At 44.1% G+C, this 20,952-nt stretch overlaps 2 protein-coding genes across 3 annotated transcripts in view; both read left to right on the forward strand.

Moving 5' to 3' along the window:
• LOC124124640 (GRB10-interacting GYF protein 2-like) overlaps positions 1-20,020 on the forward strand; it is a 137,733-nt gene extending 117,713 nt beyond the window's left edge. For both annotated transcript variants that reach the window (XM_048402774.1, XM_048402775.1), the window contains exon 31: positions 17,740-20,020. The gene's annotated coding sequence lies outside the window, so the exon portion shown is untranslated. The remainder of the gene's footprint in view (positions 1-17,739) is intronic.
• Positions 1-20,020, forward strand: part of LOC124144402 (GRB10-interacting GYF protein 2-like) — a 45,985-nt gene extending 25,965 nt beyond the window's left edge. The window contains exons 18-30 of the mRNA XM_048402773.1: positions 271-450; positions 1,010-1,252; positions 2,383-2,481; positions 3,436-3,525; positions 4,214-4,324; positions 4,862-4,956; positions 5,467-5,590; positions 7,824-8,002; positions 8,590-8,737; positions 10,036-10,132; positions 11,797-11,843; positions 12,653-12,775; positions 14,529-20,020. Of these exons, the coding sequence (XP_048258730.1) occupies positions 271-450; positions 1,010-1,252; positions 2,383-2,481; positions 3,436-3,525; positions 4,214-4,324; positions 4,862-4,956; positions 5,467-5,590; positions 7,824-8,002; positions 8,590-8,737; positions 10,036-10,132; positions 11,797-11,843; positions 12,653-12,775; positions 14,529-14,729 (1,737 nt within the window). The 3' untranslated portion in view covers positions 14,730-20,020. The remainder of the gene's footprint in view (positions 1-270; positions 451-1,009; positions 1,253-2,382; positions 2,482-3,435; positions 3,526-4,213; positions 4,325-4,861; positions 4,957-5,466; positions 5,591-7,823; positions 8,003-8,589; positions 8,738-10,035; positions 10,133-11,796; positions 11,844-12,652; positions 12,776-14,528) is intronic.
• Positions 20,021-20,952: the final 932 nt, after the last annotated feature.

Below are 20,952 nucleotides of genomic sequence, written 5' to 3' on the forward strand. Positions count from 1 at the left end.
TACACTGTTGTGGCGATTATTTGTCCACAAGGGCTCACTGACAGTTCTCCCTTATCATCCAGTGTCGTAACACAAGGGCTCACTGACAGTTCTCCCTTATCATCCAGTGTCGTAACACAAGGGCTCACTGACAGTTCTCCCTTATCATCCAGTGTCGTAACACAAGGGCTCACTGACAGTTCTCCCTTATCATCCAGTGTCGTAACACAAGGGCTCGCTGACAGTTCTCCCTTATCATCCAGTGTCGTAACCTTATTCTGTCTAAACCAGCAACAGAAAGCAGAAGAAATTCGCCGGAAGCAGGAGGAGGAAGAAGAAAGACGTCGTCAGATAGAGATGCAGAGAACTCAGGAAGAGCTGAAGAGACAGCAGGAGGAGATAGCCATAGAGAGGGAGAAGATGATACGAGAGAAGAAGGAGCTGGAGAGACAGAGACAGGTCGAGCTGAAGGTAGGCGAGCCTTGCTTGCGCAAAGTAAGGAGAAGATATATGGATGAACAACTTCTTTATTACAATTAGGAGCAACATTTCAGTGTAGGTTCTAACACCGTTATCAGGCATCGTTATCTAATTGTAATAAAGTTGTTCATCCATATATTTTATCCTTATTTAGTCCTCCAACTTCTAAATGCCTCTCGAAGATGTTTCTTGCATGCACAGCATGTATCTGACATGACATAAATGCTGAACTGCCCAGGCGAATATTTGGAACACCATTCATTAGATGCTAAGAAGTATATGGGTTCCTTGTGTTAGAATAGCTATCACCAGCTCCATAATTACTGAAGTGTCCAAGAACAAGGTCTTGCCAAGAGATCTGATAACTTGATGTAGATTGTGAAGACACGTCCATATTGTCCTTGACGTTGAGGAAACATTTGGCATGAAATGAGATGTATTTGCTTTGTGTGAATGATGTCCTCAGCATTGAAAAGATCTGTTGTGCGAAATTCTGAATTAAAATGTCTTAATAAAAATGGTTTGAAAAGAGTCCTTACTTTCCATATAGCGTATGGAAGAAATCCGTCGTCGGGAGGAAGAAGAAATGAGACGACAAATGGAGGAAGAACGTAAACGAGAAGAAGAGAGAATGCGAGAAGAGCAGCGTCGCCGAGAAGAAGAGCTTGTTGTCCAGAGAGAAGAAGAAGCTCGTAGGAAGCAGGAAGAAGAAAGGAAGAGAATGATAGAGGAAGAGAGGAGGCGACAAGAGGAGACACACAGACAACAGCTGGAGGAAGAACACAAGAAACAGGTGGGTACCTTTGTCAAACTGCAGGGTAAAACAACAAGCACTGATCTGTCGTCTTACAGTATTGTAATGACAACCTACTCCACCTTTTAGTGGGTACTTTAGCACTGATATGTCGTCTTACAGTATTGTAATGACAACCTACTCCACCTTCTATTGGGGACTTTAGCACTGATCTGTCGTCTTACAGTATTGTCATGACAACCTACTCCACCTTCTATTGGGGACTTTAGTACTGATCTGTCTTCTTACAGTATTGTCATGACAACCTACTCCACCTTCTATTGGGTACACTGATCTGTCGTCTTACAGTATTGTCATGACAACCTACTCCACCTTCTTGTGGGTACTTTAGCACTGATCTGTCGTCTTACAGTATTGTAATGACAACCTTCTCCACCTTTTATTGGGGACTTTATCTTTCCATGATACACAAAACTCACTTTCATGATATGTCAAGTGTATATTTAGATGGCACATATCTGATTATCTCTATCAAACATTGAGTGGTATATGTCAGCACAATAGGCCAGGTTTTTAACTGTTTGAGATGTGAAGCCCATTTCTGGTGTCCCCAGCCGTGATCTTGCTGAATTATTGCTACAAGCGGCATAAAACCATACTCACTCACTTTTTTTTTTCAACTGTTTTGAGAAGAATTATAATGTTCCCAATTTTGATTTACTTTCCAATGGATCATCGCATGGGTTGCCATTGATGAATAAGTTATCTTCAATTGGAGATGACACTGGAAGACTGGTCGTGATCTTTGATGTAGGTGCAGATGGAGTTTTTAGAGTAAGACATTTTCTTAAAAACTTAAAATGTTCTTGAAAGTACAAAAAATAGTTTCCCCATGAGCATTCCTGGTTGGGATAGGTCCCAAGCAACCTATGATGATTGTAAGAGGCGACCAAATGGATCGTGTGGTCAGACTTGGTGACTTGATTGATTGCCTGCCATGATGCCGTTGGTGTTGATAGTTGCTCCAATATCGATCACATGATTGTCTGTTCCAGACCGCCATCATATAGCTGGAATATTGTGTGGTGTTAAACAACAAACAAAACAAACAACTTATAAGTGTTAAAAGTTAGTAAAAGTGTGTTATATGACGCTACTCTTGTGTGCAGGAGATGTTGCGGCAGCAGGAAGTACAGAGACAACAGGAGGAGATGCAGCAGGAGCAGCAGCGGGAGGAGGAGCGACAGAGAGAGATGCTCAGACAACAGGTACACCTCGGTGTTAGATCTCTCCTGGGGGGTCTGGGTTAACACTGGTTGCCTGCTCTCTACACTGGTTGCCTGCTCTCTAGTGCTTGTTGTAGAGGCGACAATTGGATCAGGTGGGGCCTCAGTGGCTTGGTCGATAGTGACGGCGTCATTTACCCGATGCTCAGACAACAGGTACACCTCGGTGTTAGATCTCTCCTGGGGGGTCTGGGTTAACACTGGTTGCCTGCTCTCTAGTGCTTGTTGTAGAGGCGACAGTTGGATCAGGTGGGGCCTCAGTGGCTTGGTCGATAGTGACGGAGTCATTTACCCGATGCTCAGACAACAGGTACACCTCGGTGTCAGATCTCTCCTGGGGGTCTGGGTTAACACTGGTTGCCTGCTCTCTAGTGCTTGTTGTAGAGGCGACAATTGGATCAGGTGGAGCCTCAGTGGCTTGGTTGATCGGTTAGCCTAGTTGTTAAAGCGTTTGTTCTGCACGCCAAAGACCCGGGTTCAATTCCCCACATGGGTACAATGTGTGATGCTGGAATATTGCTAAAAGTGGTGGAAAATACCACACCCACCCACTCGCTCGCTCGCTCACTCACTCACTCACTCACTCACTCACTCACTCACTCACTATGCGATGCCCTGGGCTGAAGCTCATACTATAAGTCTGTGGTCTGTCCTGCCTTCACTCATTATTTACAGGCTGCAGCATTAAACAGCACTCACTCACTCACTCACTCACTCACTCACTCACTCACTTGTCAATACTTCAGACAATAGTTTCAATAGTTGCTATTATTTATAAATAAAATATAAATTTTGCATTGGAAAACTTTAAGTCAAATTTCAAACCTGTAAGTTGATAAGCAAGGATTATGACAGCTTCAGATTGGATGTTTAGAAAATCAGGAGTATTGACAAAGTCTTTTAGCATAATTTATATTTGGTTACTTTTTGTTGTAGGAGATGCAGCGTCAGGAACAACAGAAACTTCAACAAGAGGCACTAAGACGTCTCCAGCAACAACAACAAGAACAGTTGGCTCGAATGCAGGTACACGAACTGATACCATATAAGATTCTTTGGAGTCATCTGACTGATCAGAGCTCATATTAGTTCACAGGAAATTTGGATGCAAGTTTTACTTGCTATCCCTGTGTGGACCCGTGAAGATCTGGGGTAGAACAGGTCTTCATGCTCGTCATAACAGGCGACTATGCTTGTTGTAAGAGGCGACTATGCTTGTTGTAAGAGACGACTCACGGGATTGGGTGGTCATACTCGCTGTCTTGGTTGATGCATGTCACCAAATCCCAGTTGCGTGGATCAAAGGTCATGATATCAATCACTAGAATGTCTGGTCCAGACTCGATTATTTACAGACCGCCTTCATCTAGCTGGAATATTGCTGAGTGTGGTGTTAAACAACAAACAAACAGACAAATATCCCTGTGTGGATTCTGTGGAGCCTGTCTGGGTTAAGATCCCCTGTGCCACATGCTTGTTGTTAAAAATAACAAGGTTGTCAGGCTTTTTGATTTGATGGATTGTATGTTACCACACCCTGATGATATAGATCGTTGCTCATGCTGTCAATCACTGGTTTGCCTGGTCCAGACTGATTATATACAAGTTACCATGTTATAGTAGGAGTGCTACTGACTGCAGTGTAATATGATGGACAAACACTGGAGATTGCTTGAAATATTGACTTGATTTTGATTTGCCTGTTTTGTGTCAGCTTCCTGCCACTGCGCAGTGGGCAAGTCAGCTGCAGCAGAGGGAGGCGAATGAAGGGAAGTCCCTGGCAGAGATACAGCAGGAGGAGGAGAGACAGATGCAGGAGAGAGAAGTGAGTTGACCAGTGGTGGCTGATAGAATGGGAGTGTTATTTGTGGGGAATTGGTAGGATGTCAGTATTTAAGGATGACAGTGTGAGGAAGTCCCTGGCAGAGATACAGCAGGAGGAGGAGAGACAGATGCAGGAGAGAGAAGTGAGTTGACCAGTGGTGGCTGATAGAATGGGAGTGTTATTTGTGGGGAATTGGTAGGATGTCAGTATTTAAGGATGACAGTGTGAGGAAGTCCCTGGCAGAGATACAGCAGGAGGAGGAGAGACATGCAGGAGAGAGAAGTGAGTTGACCAGTGGTGGCTGATAGAATGGGAGTGTCATTTGTGGGGAATTGGTAGGATGTCAGTATTTAAGGATGACAGTGTTAGTCAGTGACATTGAGGGGAAGTGAGAGATAGTGATGGATTGAAATGTTTGAAGTATTGGTGACTTAATATTGTCTTAAACAAAGACCTCATGATATGATTTGATTGTCTAGGTGGCATAACTGTAAGGAAATTATGAATTTTATTTCAGACATATATTTTATGTTTCAGCGCCAACTTGAGATTCAGAGGCAGCAAATGTTCGCCATCCAACAACAGCAGCAGCAGCAACAACAGCAACAGCAGAAGTCATGGGGAGCACAAATGTAAGTCGCCCCCTTCTCAACACCCAGTATGTATAGATATTGTGCAAAACCACACTGTTAAACAGCACAGCCAGCATATTCACCTGCCCTTCTTCGTCGGGCCGTTAATAAAAGACCTCAGGCTTCTGCAAATGATTATGCCCTGGAAAATAGCGTTGCCCTTATATTATTCCCCTGGTCAGTGAATCAGTGTGCATGTGATTGTCATTCTCATCTCCCTGGGGAGTATACTACCCAAGCACTAGGCACAAGGCTAATAGTCACATTACATCTCATCACCACCTCATCACCCCAGGGTTGTCAGCACCATCCCCATTCTCATCTCCCTGGGGAGTATACTACCCCAGCACTAGGCACAAGGCTAATAGTCACATTACATCTCATCACCCCTGGGTTGTCAGCACCATCCCCATTCTCGTTGGTTCCACAGAGTGTTCCTGCTACGTCTGTCTCTTATTTCATGGCCTTAGTATCTGAGAGATCCTCCACTGTATGATGACACTGTTACAGGACGGTGAACCAGGCTGCAACGAACACACTGAAGTCACTGCTGGACATTCAGGAGGAACAGAAAGCCAAACAGTTAGACCAAAACAAGAAGAAAGCCAAACAAGTTCAGCCCACTCCGCCCAAGGTATGCAGCATCACAATCCACATGGTACTGTACCTCCTAGAGAGACAGGTCTGACTAGGTCACTACCTCCCAGAGAGACAGGTCTGAATAGGTCACTACCTCCTAGAGAGACAGGTCTGAAAAGGTCACTACCTCCTAGAGAGACAGGTCTGAATAGGTCACTACCTCCTAGAGAGGCAGGTCTGAAAAGGTCACTACCTCCTAGAGAGACAGGTCTGAATAGGTCACTACCTCCTAGAGAGACAGGTCTGAATAGGTCACTACCTCCTAGAGAGACTGGTCTGAATAGGTCACTACCTCCTGGAGAGACAGGTCTGAATAGGTCACTACCTCCTAGAGAGACAGGTCTGAATAGGTCACTACCTCCTAGAGAGACAGGTCTGAATAGGTCACTACCTCCTAGAGAGACAGGTCTGAATAGGTCACTACCTCCTAGAGAGACAGGTCTGAATAGGTCACTACCTCCTAGAGAGACAGGTCTGAATAGGTCACTACCTCCTAGAGAGACAGGTCTGAATAGGTCACTACCTCCTAGAGAGACAGGTCTGAATAGGTCACTAGTACTCTGTTTGTCCTAAGAGACGACTTAGATGACAATCGGATGTGTGACATGGCTTTGTGTCCTGTGATATCTTGTTGTTTGTTTGTTGTGTTGTTTAACGCCTCATTCAACAATATTCCAGCTACATGACGGTGGTCTGTAAATAATGGAGTCTGGACCAGACAATCCAGTGATTAACATCATTAACATAGATCCACGCAATTGGGATATGATGACATGCATCTGTGAAGATCCAGGTTTGAATAGGTCTTCAGCAACCCATGCTATAATCGAGTCTGGACCAGACAATCGAGTGATTGATATCATGAACACAGATCCGCGCAATTGGGATATGATGACATGCACCTGTGAAGATCCGGGGTAAAATAGGTCTTCAGCGACCCATGCTTGCCGTAAGAGGTGACAAATGGGATCAGGTGATAAGGCTCGCTGACTTGGTTGATGCATGTCATCGTATGGTAATTGCATAGATTGATGCTCATGATCTAAAAAATTGGGTTGTCTGGTCCAGACTCTTTTATTAAAAGACCACCGTCATATAAATGGAATATTGCTGAGTGCAGCGTTAAACAGCAAACAAACAATCGATGACATGCATCAACCAACCTGACCAACTGATCCTGTTAGTCGCCTCTTACGACAAGCATAGTTGCCTTTTACGGTAGGCATGGGTTGCTGAAGACCTATTCTACCCCGGGTCTTCACACTCAACTTACCACAAGCTTAATAACAGTGTCAGAATCTACATCAAAATGTTTCTTCAATTGTAATACAGTAGTTGATCAGCCAAAAACTCAATAGGATCCGACTCTGCGCGTAATTCCCCAGTGTAGCCTTTTCTTTACATATCTTTTACTGATTGACTGCAGACATCATGTATATATGAACTCTACTGTGGTGAATAACGCCAAGAAATACTACGTCTGGTTTATTGTAACTTAGACAGACATGTACCGCTGGTATGAGGTTATGCAATATGTGACATCCTTGGGGCATCACATGGAATCACAGTGATTCTTCGTCCTAAGTGCATAACTATTGAAAATGGATGCAGGAGACGAACCTTCTGCATCACTGGGACACAAACTGTCTGCGTGTTTGGGAATGAATGCTTCTAATTTCATTATTTGATATTTCACTTTTTCTCGAGTACCCCCATTTTTTATCCTGGGACTCCTACAGTGACAGGTTGTGAGTTCTCTAGACTCCCAAAATATATAACCCTGGTAAATCTCTAGACAGATGCAAATTAGTGACTTAATCAGAATGATGTTTTTTAAAGGTTCACTCATCAGTATTAAATTACCCAAATGGACCCAAGGCAGGGATAGACGTTGGCTCTAGCCCACTAGCCAAGGTCAGTTTCATTAATGTTAAAGGCATCCTAAGGGCTGGTAGAATTTCGAACATTTTGGTGATGTTCCTCCATGTTGTCACTATTTGGGCGAGTAGACTTTCAAAGTATAATTCTATCCCTGCAAGGGAGTTTAAATATATTGAAAACCCAAAGAAAACTATCAGAACCCAAAGTGAATGATAACATGTTGAAAAGAAAATGTCCCAAAGAATGCTGGAGCCCTGAATGATACTCTCAGGACTGAAGAGAAGTCAAAGAAAATTAAACAAGTTTGTTTGTCAGATGATACTGAGACCTGCTTCCTCTCTCCCCAGAATACAGCTGCCACCATGGCTACACCTAGCATGTGGAGCAACGTGGCCAGCAATGGTGCTCAGTCCACGGGGTGGGGGGGGAACGCTGTGTGGAAGACGGACAAGTCAGGGGGGGGCCTGGGGTTCTGGGATGAGGCTGTGATATCTTCAGGAAGGGCAGCAACCAAAGAGAAAGAAAGGTTGGTGAGAAATAGCAGCTCCTGATCGTGCTTACAGAATGATAGATGCACAAGACAAATGTATGTGTACTTAATGACCTAGAGGCAGTGGGGTAGCCTAGTGGTTAAAGCGTTCGCTCGTCACGCCGAAGGCCCTGGTTCGATTCCCGACATGGGTACTATGAGTGAAGCCAATTTCTGGTGTCCCCTGGTGTAATATTGCTGGAATATTGCTAAAAGCGGCGTAAGACCATACTCCTTCCTTACTAAATGACCTGAGCCCCAAGTCCAATGTTTGTAGTGCTAGGACTATCGACTATCGTACGTCTATAGGATTTACCAAAGACTCACAACTATGGATTGGGGACCTGTATGTTGATCTAGGGGTGTAGATCACTTCATGTGATGTGAGCGAGTGTATTCAATAATTTTGATGTGAATCTGACCAACAAAACAATCCTCTATTTCTACATTTTTGTTTCATTCTTTGAACATAACAAAACCATAGACCCTGCACAGTTTTGACGATAGGTCTCTTCAGTTGTTTAGTGTGTGGAGGTATGTGTATTTACTTTCCATGTGTCTCACTCAAGTCCACACTTTTTCAGTGGTGAGTTTCCTGCGTTAGGGGGCAAGAAACGAAACCAACAAAACAATAATGCAACGACTAATGCATCTGCAGCTGCAGCGGCAGCAGCAGCAGCTGCCGCCGCTACTGCAAACCGCAACAGACAGACAAAACCAAAGAAAGAGGAGGTAAGCAAAATATTCCCACACTACACCAGTCGTGATGTCACTTCTCTGGCTGAAGGGTTAGGCCAGACAGTGTTCAAAGTACTCCGCCTCATGTATAAGAGACCGCATGGCCTAACACCACCATTGATCATCAAGTTCCGGGCTGAGGACAAGCCCCTGGGTCTCGGGGCTCAGAAAATCAACACCCTTATCAATTAAACACTACAAACTCACAAAATATGAAAAATCTTTCAGTGTTGCCTCCCCAGAATTGTGAAACTGACTACCTCTGAGCATTAAACTTTGGACATGTTCAAATCTCAGCTAATCTGAGTATTATATGTGCTAACACTAGCACTTTGAGCATTCACAACGTGTATGAAGGCTAGCACTTTATATTTACATCTTCACTGTAATCTTCTCCTGTCTATAATGATCCACAAAGTCTAGTTTCTCTTCAAGAGATATGGGGGCAGTTGGGTAGCCTAGTGGTTAAAGCGTTCGTTTGTCACGCCGAAGACCTGGGTTCGATTCCTGACATGGGTACAATGTGTGAAGCCCATTTCTGGTGTCTCCAGCCCTGATATTGCTGGAATATTGCTAAAAGTGGCGTAAAACCATACTCACTCACTCACTCACTCAAGAGATCTGTGGGGCACAGGTGCACAACTTGTTGTGCTGATTTTCTGCTGGAATCCATATTAGGACCCATTGTGTTCATGGTGTTCTAAGTGACTTTAAGCATAGCTCAATCACCCTACAGGCCTCTCTAGTGGGGTAGCCTTGTGGTTAAAGCGTTCGCTCATCACGCCGAAGACCCTGGTTCGATTCCCGACATGGGTACAATGTGTGAAGCCCATTCCTGGTGTCCCCCGCCATGACACTGCTGGAATACTGCTAAAAGCGGCGTAAAACCATACTCACTCACTCAAGACATCTGTAGTGGGTAGCCTTGTGGTTAAAGGGTGCGCTCGTCACGCTAAAGACCCGGGTTCGAATTCCCACAGGAGTAGAATGTATGAAGTCCATTTCTGGTGTCTCCCACCGTGATACTGCAGGAATATTGCTAAAAGTAGCGTAAAACCATACCCACTCACTCAAGGCGTCTGTATTAGAAAGCAGTTTGACCCTCTCCACGAAGTGTACATTAGTTTCTGATGTACTTACCGGAAGTGCAAGAAATTTCAAATGTTTTTGTACATCTTTACATTTGATATCACAGAAATTTGAATATTTTGTGCATTTTATTCTTATCCTGATATGGTTTTATTATGGTTATTGTTATAGTTGTTTGATATGAGAAATAATTTGTGTTGCAGGATGCTGTGCACAAGATGTTTCAGTTAGCAAGGCCTGTTGACGATTTCACTCAGTGGTGTGAGAAGGCACTCGCAGGACTCGCATCATCAGTGGATGGTAGGTCAAGTGAAAACTTGCCTATGTTAATCTGGGGAATGAGTGACATGAGAGTTACGTCCCTTTGTCATGCCAGGATCCGCTAATTGCAGGCTCATATTCCAGGTCCACCTTGAATCTGATCCCTGCTCATGGCATTTACCGAAGCGGGACACATCTACCTTCTGTGTCTTTTGCTCTTTTCCTCACACTTTCAGTTGACATGACATTATTTAAGTGAACTGCTGGTGAAACTGAAAGCAATAAAAAATACACCTCACTCTTAAAGATGGGGCGGTGAGGTAGCCCACTGGTTAAAGCGATCGCTGTTCACACTGAATAACCGGGTTCGATTTCCCCACATGGGGACTATATGTGAAGCCCAATTCTGGTGTCTCCCCCTGTGATATTGCTGGAATATTGCTAAAAGGGGCTTTAAACCACTCACTCACTCACTCACTCACTCACTCACTCACTCACTCACTCAGTGGTATAAAGCAAGGCAATTCACTGTAGAGTTCTGTACCTTAGTCTGCCCAGGATAATGTTATAAAGGGTTCATATACCAGGTTCACCTCAGTCATCATCTATGCTGGTATCTTTCATTGAGATTATAAATGTCTACTGCCTGTATCTTGTCATTCAAAGTCATTTTTCTCTGTCACATTTTTATCGTAGAATATGTGTTAATTTAACTGTGGCTAAATTTGACAATAATCGCCAACACCTTAAGGGATGATGTAAATCCGGCTGGGGTCCATGCAGGTAGCAAAGGTACTGTGAGTCCCCATGGACCCTAGCACGGGGATCCACCTTCAGCTGGTGTATCGTTACATACAGTGATATCTGAAGGGATGGTGTAAATCCGGCTGGGGTCCATGCAGGCAGCAAAGGTACTGTAAGTCCCCATGGACCCTAGCATGGTGATCCACCTTCAGCTGGTGTATCGTTACATGTAGTGAAATCTGAAGGGATGGTGTAAATCCGGCTGGGGTCCACGCAGGTAGCAAAGGTACTGTAAGTCCCCATGGACCCTAGCAAGGGGATCCACCTTCAGCTGGTGTATCGTTACATAGAGTGATATCTGAAGGGATGGTGTAAATCCGGCTGGGGTCCATGCAGGCAGCAAAGGTACTGTAAGTCCCCATGGACCCTAGCATGGTGATCTACCTTCAGTTGTTGGAGATCAATAGCCTGAAGGATGGTGTAAATCCGGCTGGGGTCCATGCAGGCAGCAAAGGTACTGTAAGTCCCCATGGACCCTAGCATGGGGATCCACCTTCAGCTGGTGTATCGTTACATAGAGTGATATCTGTTTTTGGTTGTATGCTAGTTTTAAATATTAATCTGTGATAGTCCAGTTATTTTACTGTACATCGATTTAATCTAAATATATGTATTCTTAACGTATAACTTAACGAAATATTGCCGAGGGGGCGTTAAATATTAACTCACTCACTCACTCATTGTTCTTTCCCTTCCTCTTTCAATTATGGCTGGAATCATGTTCACTCTCTTAGTTTCAATTTCGGGTTTTGAATTGTGAGAAGTATGAACAAAACCAGACTGGGATCCCCTCCGAAGTTCTTGTAACGAGCAACTTGTAGGATCTGTTGCTTACAATGAAGGATGTGTTTTGGAATATCAGTTTTTACAATTGTTTATTCAACAATTCTATTTTTCAGTTCCAACATTCATTGCCTTCCTGCAAGAGGTTGATTCTCCATATGAGGTAGGAATTGTGGTCCGTTATCATAAATAAATATTAAAGAAGTTGACATCCATAAGTTCTCTTCCTTATGTGTATCACTTCTAAATGCCTTTCAAAGACTTGAGACGATGCAGTATCATTCACCTGATGAAGGAGTAAGCATGTACTCCTAAATGTTGTGTTCCTCATGATAAAAAGTTGACATCCATACATTCTCTTCCCTATTATCATAAACATTGATACAAGTCCTACTTTGTATCCGTTACCATGGTTACTGGTACATGGTGGGATCAGCTGATTGGATCCACCAGGTCCTACAAATCTCTGTATTGTGATGCGATGACTCGATTATTTGAGGCCGCCATGATAGAGCTGGTATATTGAGTGTGTTAAACAACATAAGGACATTCATTAGTTTAAGTATGCCATGTGACTGAAATAGTATTCCTGGGGATGTTGAACCCAACTCACTCACAATGTCCATGCTTGCAGTAAAAGGCAGCCATGCTTGTCGTAAGAAGCGACAATTAGAATTGGGTGGTCAGGCCCGCTGACTTGGTTGATGCATGTCATTGTATCCCAATTGTGTGGATTGATGCTCATGATGTCAATCACTGGACTGTGGTTCAGACTTGATTATTTACAGACCCGTCTATAGCTGAAATATTGCTGATTGCAGCATTAAACACTCACAATGTGTGTCTATTATTGTTTCATTAATGAAGGTCTGATTTGGTATGAGACTCAATTTGGCAGACAACTCCTGTTATAACAGATCTAAGTCTCTTAATGACTCACTTGTATATACTGTTAGATATTTTGTGCCACAGGTCCATGATTATGTGAGGTCGTACCTTGGTGAGTCTGGTGCTGCAAAGGAGTTTGGTCGGCAGTTCCTGGAGAAACGGAGCCAGTATAAGCAGAAGGCCAGACTAGAGAGACAACAGGAGGAGGTGGGTACCTGACTTGTAGCACTGACACCAGGAGGGGGTGGGTACCCTGATAACAGGGATGTATCTGACACCAGGAGGGGGTGGGTACCCTGATAACAGGGATGTATCTTACAACAGGAGGGGTGGGTACCCTGATAACAGGGATGTATCTTACAACAGGAGGGGGTGGGTACCCTGATAACAGGGATGTATCTGACACTAGGAGGGGGTGGGTACCTGGCTTGTAGCTCTGACACCAGGAAGGGGGGTACCTGGCTTGTAGCACTGACACCAGGAAGGGGGGTACCTGGCTTGTAGCACTGACACCAGGAAGGGGTGGTACCGGGCTTGTAGCACTGACACCAGGAAGGGGTGGGGAGGGGGGTTACCTGGCTTGTAGCACTGACACCAGGAAGGGGGGGGGGCCTGGCTTGTAGCACTGACACCAGGAAGGGGTGGGGAGGGGGGTACCTGGCTCGTAGCACTGACACCAGGGAGGAGGGGTACCTGGCTTGTAGCTCTGACACCAGGAGGGGGGGTACCTGGCTTGTAGCACTGACACCAGGAAGGGGAGGGGGGGTACCTGGCTTGTAGCACTGACACAAGGAAGGGGAGGGGGGGTACCTGACTTGTAGCTCTGACACCAGGAGGGGGGGTACCTGGCTTGTAGCTCTGACACCAGGAAGGGGAGGGGGGGTACCTGACTTGTAGCACTGACACCAGGAGGGGGGGTACCTGGCTTGTAGCACTGACACCAGGGAGGGGGTGGGTACCTGGCTTGTAGCACTGACACCAGGAGGAGGGGTACCTGGCTTGTAGCTCTGACACCAGGAAGGGGAGGGGGGGTACCTGACTTGTAGCACTGACACAAGGAAGGGGAGGGGGGTACCTGGCTTGTAGCACTGACACCAGGAGGGGTTGGACCTGGCTTGTAGCACTGACACCAGGAGGGGGGAGGGGGGTACCTGGCTTGTAGCTCTGACACCAGGGATGTATCTGACACCAGGAGGGTGGGTACCCTGACACCAGGGATGTATCTGACACCAGGAGGGTGGGTACCCTGACACCAGGGATGTATCTGACACCAGGAGGGGGTGGGTACCCTGACACCAGGGATGTATCTGACACCAGGAGGGGTGGGTACCCTGACACTAGGAGGGGGTGGGTACCCTGACACCAGGGATGTATCTGACACCAGAAGGGGTGGGTACCCTGACACTAGGAGGGGGTGGGTACCCTGACACTAGGAGGGGGTGGGTACCCTGACACCAGGAGGGGCTGGGTAGCCTGACACCAGGGATGTATCTGACACCAGGAGGGGTGGGTACCCTGACACCAGGAGGGGGTGGGTACCCTGACACCAGGAGGGGCTGGGTAGCACTGACACCAGGGATGTATCTGACACCAGGAGGGGGTGGGTACCCTGACACTAGGAGGGGGTGGGTACCTGGCTTGTAGCACTGACACCAGGTATGTATCTGACACCAGGAGGGGGTGGGTACCCTGACACCAGGGGTGTATCTGACACCAGGAGGGGGTGGGTACCCTGACACTGGGAGGGGGTGGGTACCCTGACAACAGGGATGACAATATGACCAGTAAGGATGAAGAGCTTTTATGCTTAGGTTTACATGATTGCCTTCAATGTCTGCTAAAAGGCCTTTGAATTTATAAAGAGAAGAGCATTTTATTACAGGACAGTATTATACCTGTTATTGACAGGACAGTATTATACCTGTTATTTACAGGACAGTATTATACCTGTTATTTACAGGACAGTATTTGGGGCCCAGCACCTGCAGTCAACCCGAAGGAGGTCCGGTCCAGCAACAACAATGATGCTGAGTCGGCAGCCCGCAACAAGAACAAGAAGAAGAAGGGCAAGATGCAGAAGATTGACAAGAGCATCCTTGGCTTCACGGTCCATGCTGACCCCACACGGGTCAACGCTGGCGAGATCGAGAATGTGGACTGAACATTGGTGCTATGAAATGTGGTCTTTCCTTTACTTTCTGTTGCCGAGATTGTTGCAATGTTGGACCTGCTGTTTGCAAAGCTGGACACAGCCCAGTCAAGATTTGAGATGATATCCTCATTGCTTGTTACTTGCAAAATTGTCCTCCAGATTTCAGTCTTGGCACAGATATTGAACGAGAATGGTGACTAACTGGTGTGCTAGTATATAGTGGATTGATTCAGATGACGCCAACTCCAATGCTGGTGCCTCAACAACTGATTGGCTGATGTGACTGTTCAGCAACAGACTTCTGTACCCCATTGAAAGTAGATCGGGTGGACACCACTGACTATCTGCCTGTTGGTGATGGAATATGCTTGGTGAAGGATGGACCCGGTCAGGATTCCTCCAACGCTGTGATCGGGTCGTCCCAGCCAACACATAGTCCAAACCTGAAGCAAATATCTGTGATACTAAATACTATTTTCCATCGTCAGAGGGTGCTGCACAACAGGGAAAGTAACAAAGAGGAAAGAAATCTGAAGAAAGTCGATAGTTGAAAACGACGTTGGTGCGTCATGGACCGCTTCTGCTGCTTGGTGAGATGCAACATGACAGCGATGATGCAACTCGAGGCCTCTCTTTGCCATGTGTCCTGGAGGCGGCCAGTGTCCCAAGTCAATACATTCTTTCTTCAATCTAATATTGAGAAGGTGCTTGTGCCTTTGTTATTTTAATTGCGTGTTGGTTTCTTTAGTGAAAATATTGTTCCAGAGAAAACAAGTACTTAAGCACGATGAATTTTAACTGAATTTGTCAGGGATCACAATGTTAAGTCTTTATGAAGCCCAGGATAACCTGAATAGTTTCTGCATTTCTTAACATACTTTTATTGTTATCGCATAATTATCCAAACCGGATACATGGCTTTTATACAGGTTCTCTGCTTCACATAAGTTGACCGAAGTGAGATTTGTTGTTTTTTAATTATTATGTAGTTACCAGTAAAACACAATTTAAACTTTAGGCTTTGCTATTCAGAGAGAGTATTCTCTGTTCCATCAAGCTGCTATCATAGCAATAACTTGACTTAATTCAATCCAACATATTGCACCGAATTTAACGATCTAGATATTTATGTAACAATGTTATACTTGAATGAATTTGGGTGTTACGTGAATGAAATCCCATCGGTAATAGCTTAACGCATTCGCTGAAATATGAAGACAAGAATTCTGCTGTGTCTCCAGACACGACACATTTGACTCAGACAAAATATACAGCAAAACAAACAGACTCGGAACGTGTTGTTTGGTTTGTGATGTCAAGAATATCGAGAGTTCAGACTTTCATGGATGATAATGTCGGTAATGGATTTATTGAAGGCAGTGTGTGTCCATTTACATAGAACTGCCTACAGGGTATCTATTTAAATGGATTCTTACTGTCTTTTGGCCAATATCTCATCTCACAAACATCTTAATAGAATCAGCATTCAACAGATAAAGTAGTCCACTCAGGATGTTGCCAAATGTACATCATTGTAGCAGCTCATATATTAATTCACTTTGAGCGGAAATTACATTTTCAAAATGTTTATTAGAAGACTCCGTCATATCTTAAATATTATGTTATTGATTAATTCTTAATGGTGTCATTCTACCAGCTTGTAAGTACCTTGAGCCAGTTCCTGGGCTGCTGTGTGTGTCAACACACGTTCCATGAAGATTCCACCTCACCCAGTAGCTAGGAGCAGAATCTCTGCTGTCACAACACTCCTATCTCCAACAAAGATGTTTCCAATTAAACTATGCATAATGTACAGCATCTCTTGCCTGAATGATGTCAGGATTGTATTGTTGGAGTTCAATGACATACACAGTATACATGTCATGTTATCGGCCATTGATACTGCAAGGGTTAAAAGATGTGGTTGCGGTCTTATGTAACATTGCAATAATATTTATTTTAAAAATATACACCTTGAAAAAAGTTAATCACCAGCCAGTCTTTGTCATATATTCCAAACTTAAGTAAATCTGTTGCCATGGAATAGCTACAAAGTGCATAACATAATCAGTTTTACTTTTGCTAATATGAGGATTTAACTCTGGAAATTTATTACAGGGTCTGATATACAGACATGGCTGTTTCATGTTGAAATATATATAGTACTCAAAAGAAGTTAAGGAACACCTGATTGTTTTATATGACTATGGTTAATGTGTCATGGCTATGACATGAGCTATAATCATTTGAAAACATTGGATTTTCTTTAACTCTTTTTTAGTAGGAGTATAGTAAGCAGTGCTTAACTTTTTTTCAGGTGTATATGTAACTAGTCGAGTTACTTTTCTATTTTGGAATGTCTGAACAGTGGACGTCACATTACGATGGATACTTTTGATATAGTTGGCTCTAGGAAGATAAAGAACACCTAACCAGTATTCCTGAATACTAGCATCTATGATCTGTAATACATGATACTGTAAGCATGTTGAACAAGGATTAATATCAGAAAAAATACTGAATCGATGTGACACTATGGGTGAATTGCAGAGCGTAAATATTTTTTAACCCTTGCTGTGTTGATGCCTTCTGTCACACATTGTGATTTATATTTGCTAAAAGCTAGGTCTGTTTCACTGAAGTCTAAATTAAATTGGTTTTAGCTGTACTGCTTAGAAGTGCATAATATGGGTAAGATAACAGCTTTTGATTATGATACGACAGGCGTAACTGAATCTATGTCCTTTGAAGAATCAGGATTCCGGTAACAAGTTCTGCATATTTAGAGTCATGTTTTCAGTGTGCAGTTTTGTTTCGTCACGATATGGCTGAAATATTGCCGATGTGACGTTAAACTTTAACTCACTCACTCACTCACTCAGTCTGCAGTTGAGATGCAGATGGAAAGAAGCTTTAAGCAAAACGATAGACATGCACTCTTACCTATGTAGGAACTGTCCCCAGTCAGGAGGACCCCCCAGCTTGTTGCTGGGAGCAACTTGTATCAGGCTGCCACAAGGTCCCCCAGCTTGTTGCTAGGAGCAACTTGTATCAGGCTGCCACAAGGTCCCCCAGCTTGTTGCTAGGAGCAACTTGTATCAGGCTGCCACAAGGACCCCCAGCTTGTTGCTAGGAGCAACTTGTATCAGGCTGCCACAAGGTCCCCCAGCTTGTTGCTAGGAGCAACTTGTATCAGGCTGCCACAAGGTCCCCCAGCTTGTTGCTAGGAGCAACTTGTATCAGGCTGCACAAGGTCCTCCAGCTTGTTGCTAGGAGCAACTTGTATCAGGCTGCCACAAGGTCCCCCAGCTTGTTGCTAGGAGCAACTTGTATCAGGCTGCCACAAGGACCCCCAGCTGGTTGCTAGGAGCAACTTGTATCGGGCTGCCACAAGGTCCCCCAGCTTGTTGCTAGGAGCAACTTGTATCAGGCTGCCACAAGGTCCCCCAGCTTGTTGCTAGGAGCAACTTGTATCAGGCTGCCACAAGGTCCCCCAGCTTGTTGCTAGGAGCAACTTGTATCAGGCTGCCACAAGGTCCCCCAGCTGGTTGCTAGGAGCAACTTGTATCAGGCTGCCACAAGGTCCCCCAGCTTGTTGCTAGGAGCAACTTGTATCAGGCTGCCACAAGGTCCCCCAGCTTGTTGCTAGGAGCAACTTGTATCAGGCTGCCACAAGGTCCCCCAGCTTGTTGCTAGGAGCAACTTGTATCAGGCTGCCACAAGGTCCCCCAGCTTGTTGCTAGGAGCAACTTGTATCAGGCTGCCACAAGGTCCAAGTATGGATACTTCCTAGTTTGATTGCCTGTTTATGTCAGTCTCATGGCTTGACAAGCTACTTCCTGCTGTGATGGAACTGTTATTTTGTTGATTCATTGTAATCCTAATTCATTGAAATACTACTTGTACTTTACTGCAGAAATGTCTATTGTATGAAACAGACTTGAGCACGTTTCGGTTCACCAATACCATGTCAAGTATAAATGTCAGATTACATAAGTGTGAACATGTTGATACATACTTTCAGGTTGAATGCTCCAAGATGTTCATTTACATCCTTTATCATTACTTTGTGAGTCAATTTTTCTGAATTTCAAAATTGCTAATCACCATTTTCTTTCCTATGTACATCTTTTTCTTTTCATTAATGTCTTGAGATGGTGTTGCTCATTAAATGTAGGTCTGAAAAGCCTGCAGTAATTTTGAATTACAGCTGTAATCTATATCATTTTCATTCTCTCAAAGTTAGGTAACTTTTGTTATCTGTGTAAAAAAGGTTTTGATGCCCAACATGAACAATCCAACGTTAGTAGCGGCATTATGCAAAATCGGCTCCAGTTACTTCCCCTGTTTTGCCAGTTATCTCCCTTGCGCCATGCTGAGCTTTGTCTGTTTTGATCAGTCAGACATCATTACCACGTGTCCTAGACAGTGAGTATGGGTTGTCTCCTATTTATGATGTTTGTGTTGAACCAGTCTTTCTGATGGAGTACCAATGCCTTGGATTATAGAATACTTCCTGCCTTTGGAATTGATCATAAAATAGAGAATTACTTCATGTTATCAAAATAGTAAGCTTTGTTTATACATTCAGATGTCTTGTCTTCAAGTTTCGTAATCTGTTATATATTTGGATTAAGTTGCCTATTTAAGATCTTAACGCATTACTTAAAAGATAACTAATGTTTGATTTCTGGTTTAAATTTTGAACTATTTTTCTAAAGAGGAGGAAGCACCATGATTAGGAGCTTTTGTTTTCAGTATCTTGCCAGTGCTCGTGTGTTGATTCAAAGTATGACATGTCTTACATTAAGTTGACAACTGAGGTGTGACCGAGATACAGTTCCAAACAGCATTAGACCATCTCTCTCAGTTCCAGTCAAGGATTTTGCTGAGGAAGAGCTGCATCGAGGTGTTGGTACTTCATGAAAGAATTGAGAAAGTGGGACAAACAAATGAAAGAAGTTACATTAACTAACTACAGCAAGTAAACAAGTACTTTGACCCAACCCAGAGATCAGATGTGGTTTGGTCAGCCATGCCTGTGTTTGACAATGTTATAAAACTGACCACAATTCTATATTTGTATGGATGTCATCTATTTTAGATTATTTTGTCCGAATGTGACAGTTTGCAGTTTGCTGTTGATATTCTGAACTTTGCATGTGCGTGTGTGAGTTAGTGAGGATGTGGAAGAACGAGAGGCTCATGGATGCATGTTAACAGAGAGGGTGGTGTATTGTCTGAATTATTGAATGTGTTGCCATGATGATTGAGCAATAAAGTGCCAATTTTTCAAATGACTTTGTTTTTGTTACTCTGTGTGTATAAACAAACTCACAGCCAGCAAGTATGATTTAGACTATTATTTGCAGTAAAACATTCTTCAGAAGTTCAATGCTGTTCCAAAGAGATTTCATGATTAAGACGGGCACGGGTAACCCAGTCATCTAAGGCGCTGTGATTGGCTGTGCAGAGTTGCGTCCCTTTGGCACGCCAGAAACCTATGATTGTGGGTTCGAATCCCGGTTCGCCCCAATTATGTTTCTAGCTTTATAACACCTTGGGTTTAACCAAAGTGGTGAACGCCTGAGACCTGCATCACTTCGGGCTTTCCTCCCACATTAAGCTGATATAACTGGAATGCTGTTAAAAGCCTGTTAAATCAAGCTCAGTCTCTCATAACACCATACAAAACTACAACACAACACACTGGGGTACTTCATTAGTTATTCATCAACGCACATCCACGTTATCATCGACATCGTCAGCATCAGCAACAGTAACAGCAACATCATGACCATCCTCAACCGCGTCATTACCATGAATATATAGATGCTCACAACTGGAGTGAGATTATTACTATGGATACAATGTATTCTCATGGCTTGACAGTGCAACCTGCAAATAAAACATGACATCCCCATCATCATATGCATGTGAATAGCAGAATAGGTCTTCAGCAACCCATGCTTGCCGTAAAAGGTGACATGCTTGTCATAAGAGGCGACTAATGGGATCGGGTGTTCAGGCTCGCTGACTTGGTTGATGCATGTCATCGCACCCCAATTGCGTAATGCTCATGATGTCAATCTCTGGATTGTCTGGTCCAGATTATTTACAGACGGCCCTCATATAGCTCTAATATTGCTGTGAGCGGCATTAAACAACAAACAAACTTGGCTCGACAGCACAGTGTGCAAACAAAACATACCATCCCCATCATCATATGAGT

Source organism: Haliotis rufescens, unplaced genomic scaffold (assembly GCF_023055435.1).
Source record: "Haliotis rufescens isolate VD_foot unplaced genomic scaffold, xgHalRufe1.0.p SCAF_29, whole genome shotgun sequence".
Lineage (NCBI taxonomy): Eukaryota > Metazoa > Mollusca > Gastropoda > Lepetellida > Haliotidae > Haliotis > Haliotis rufescens.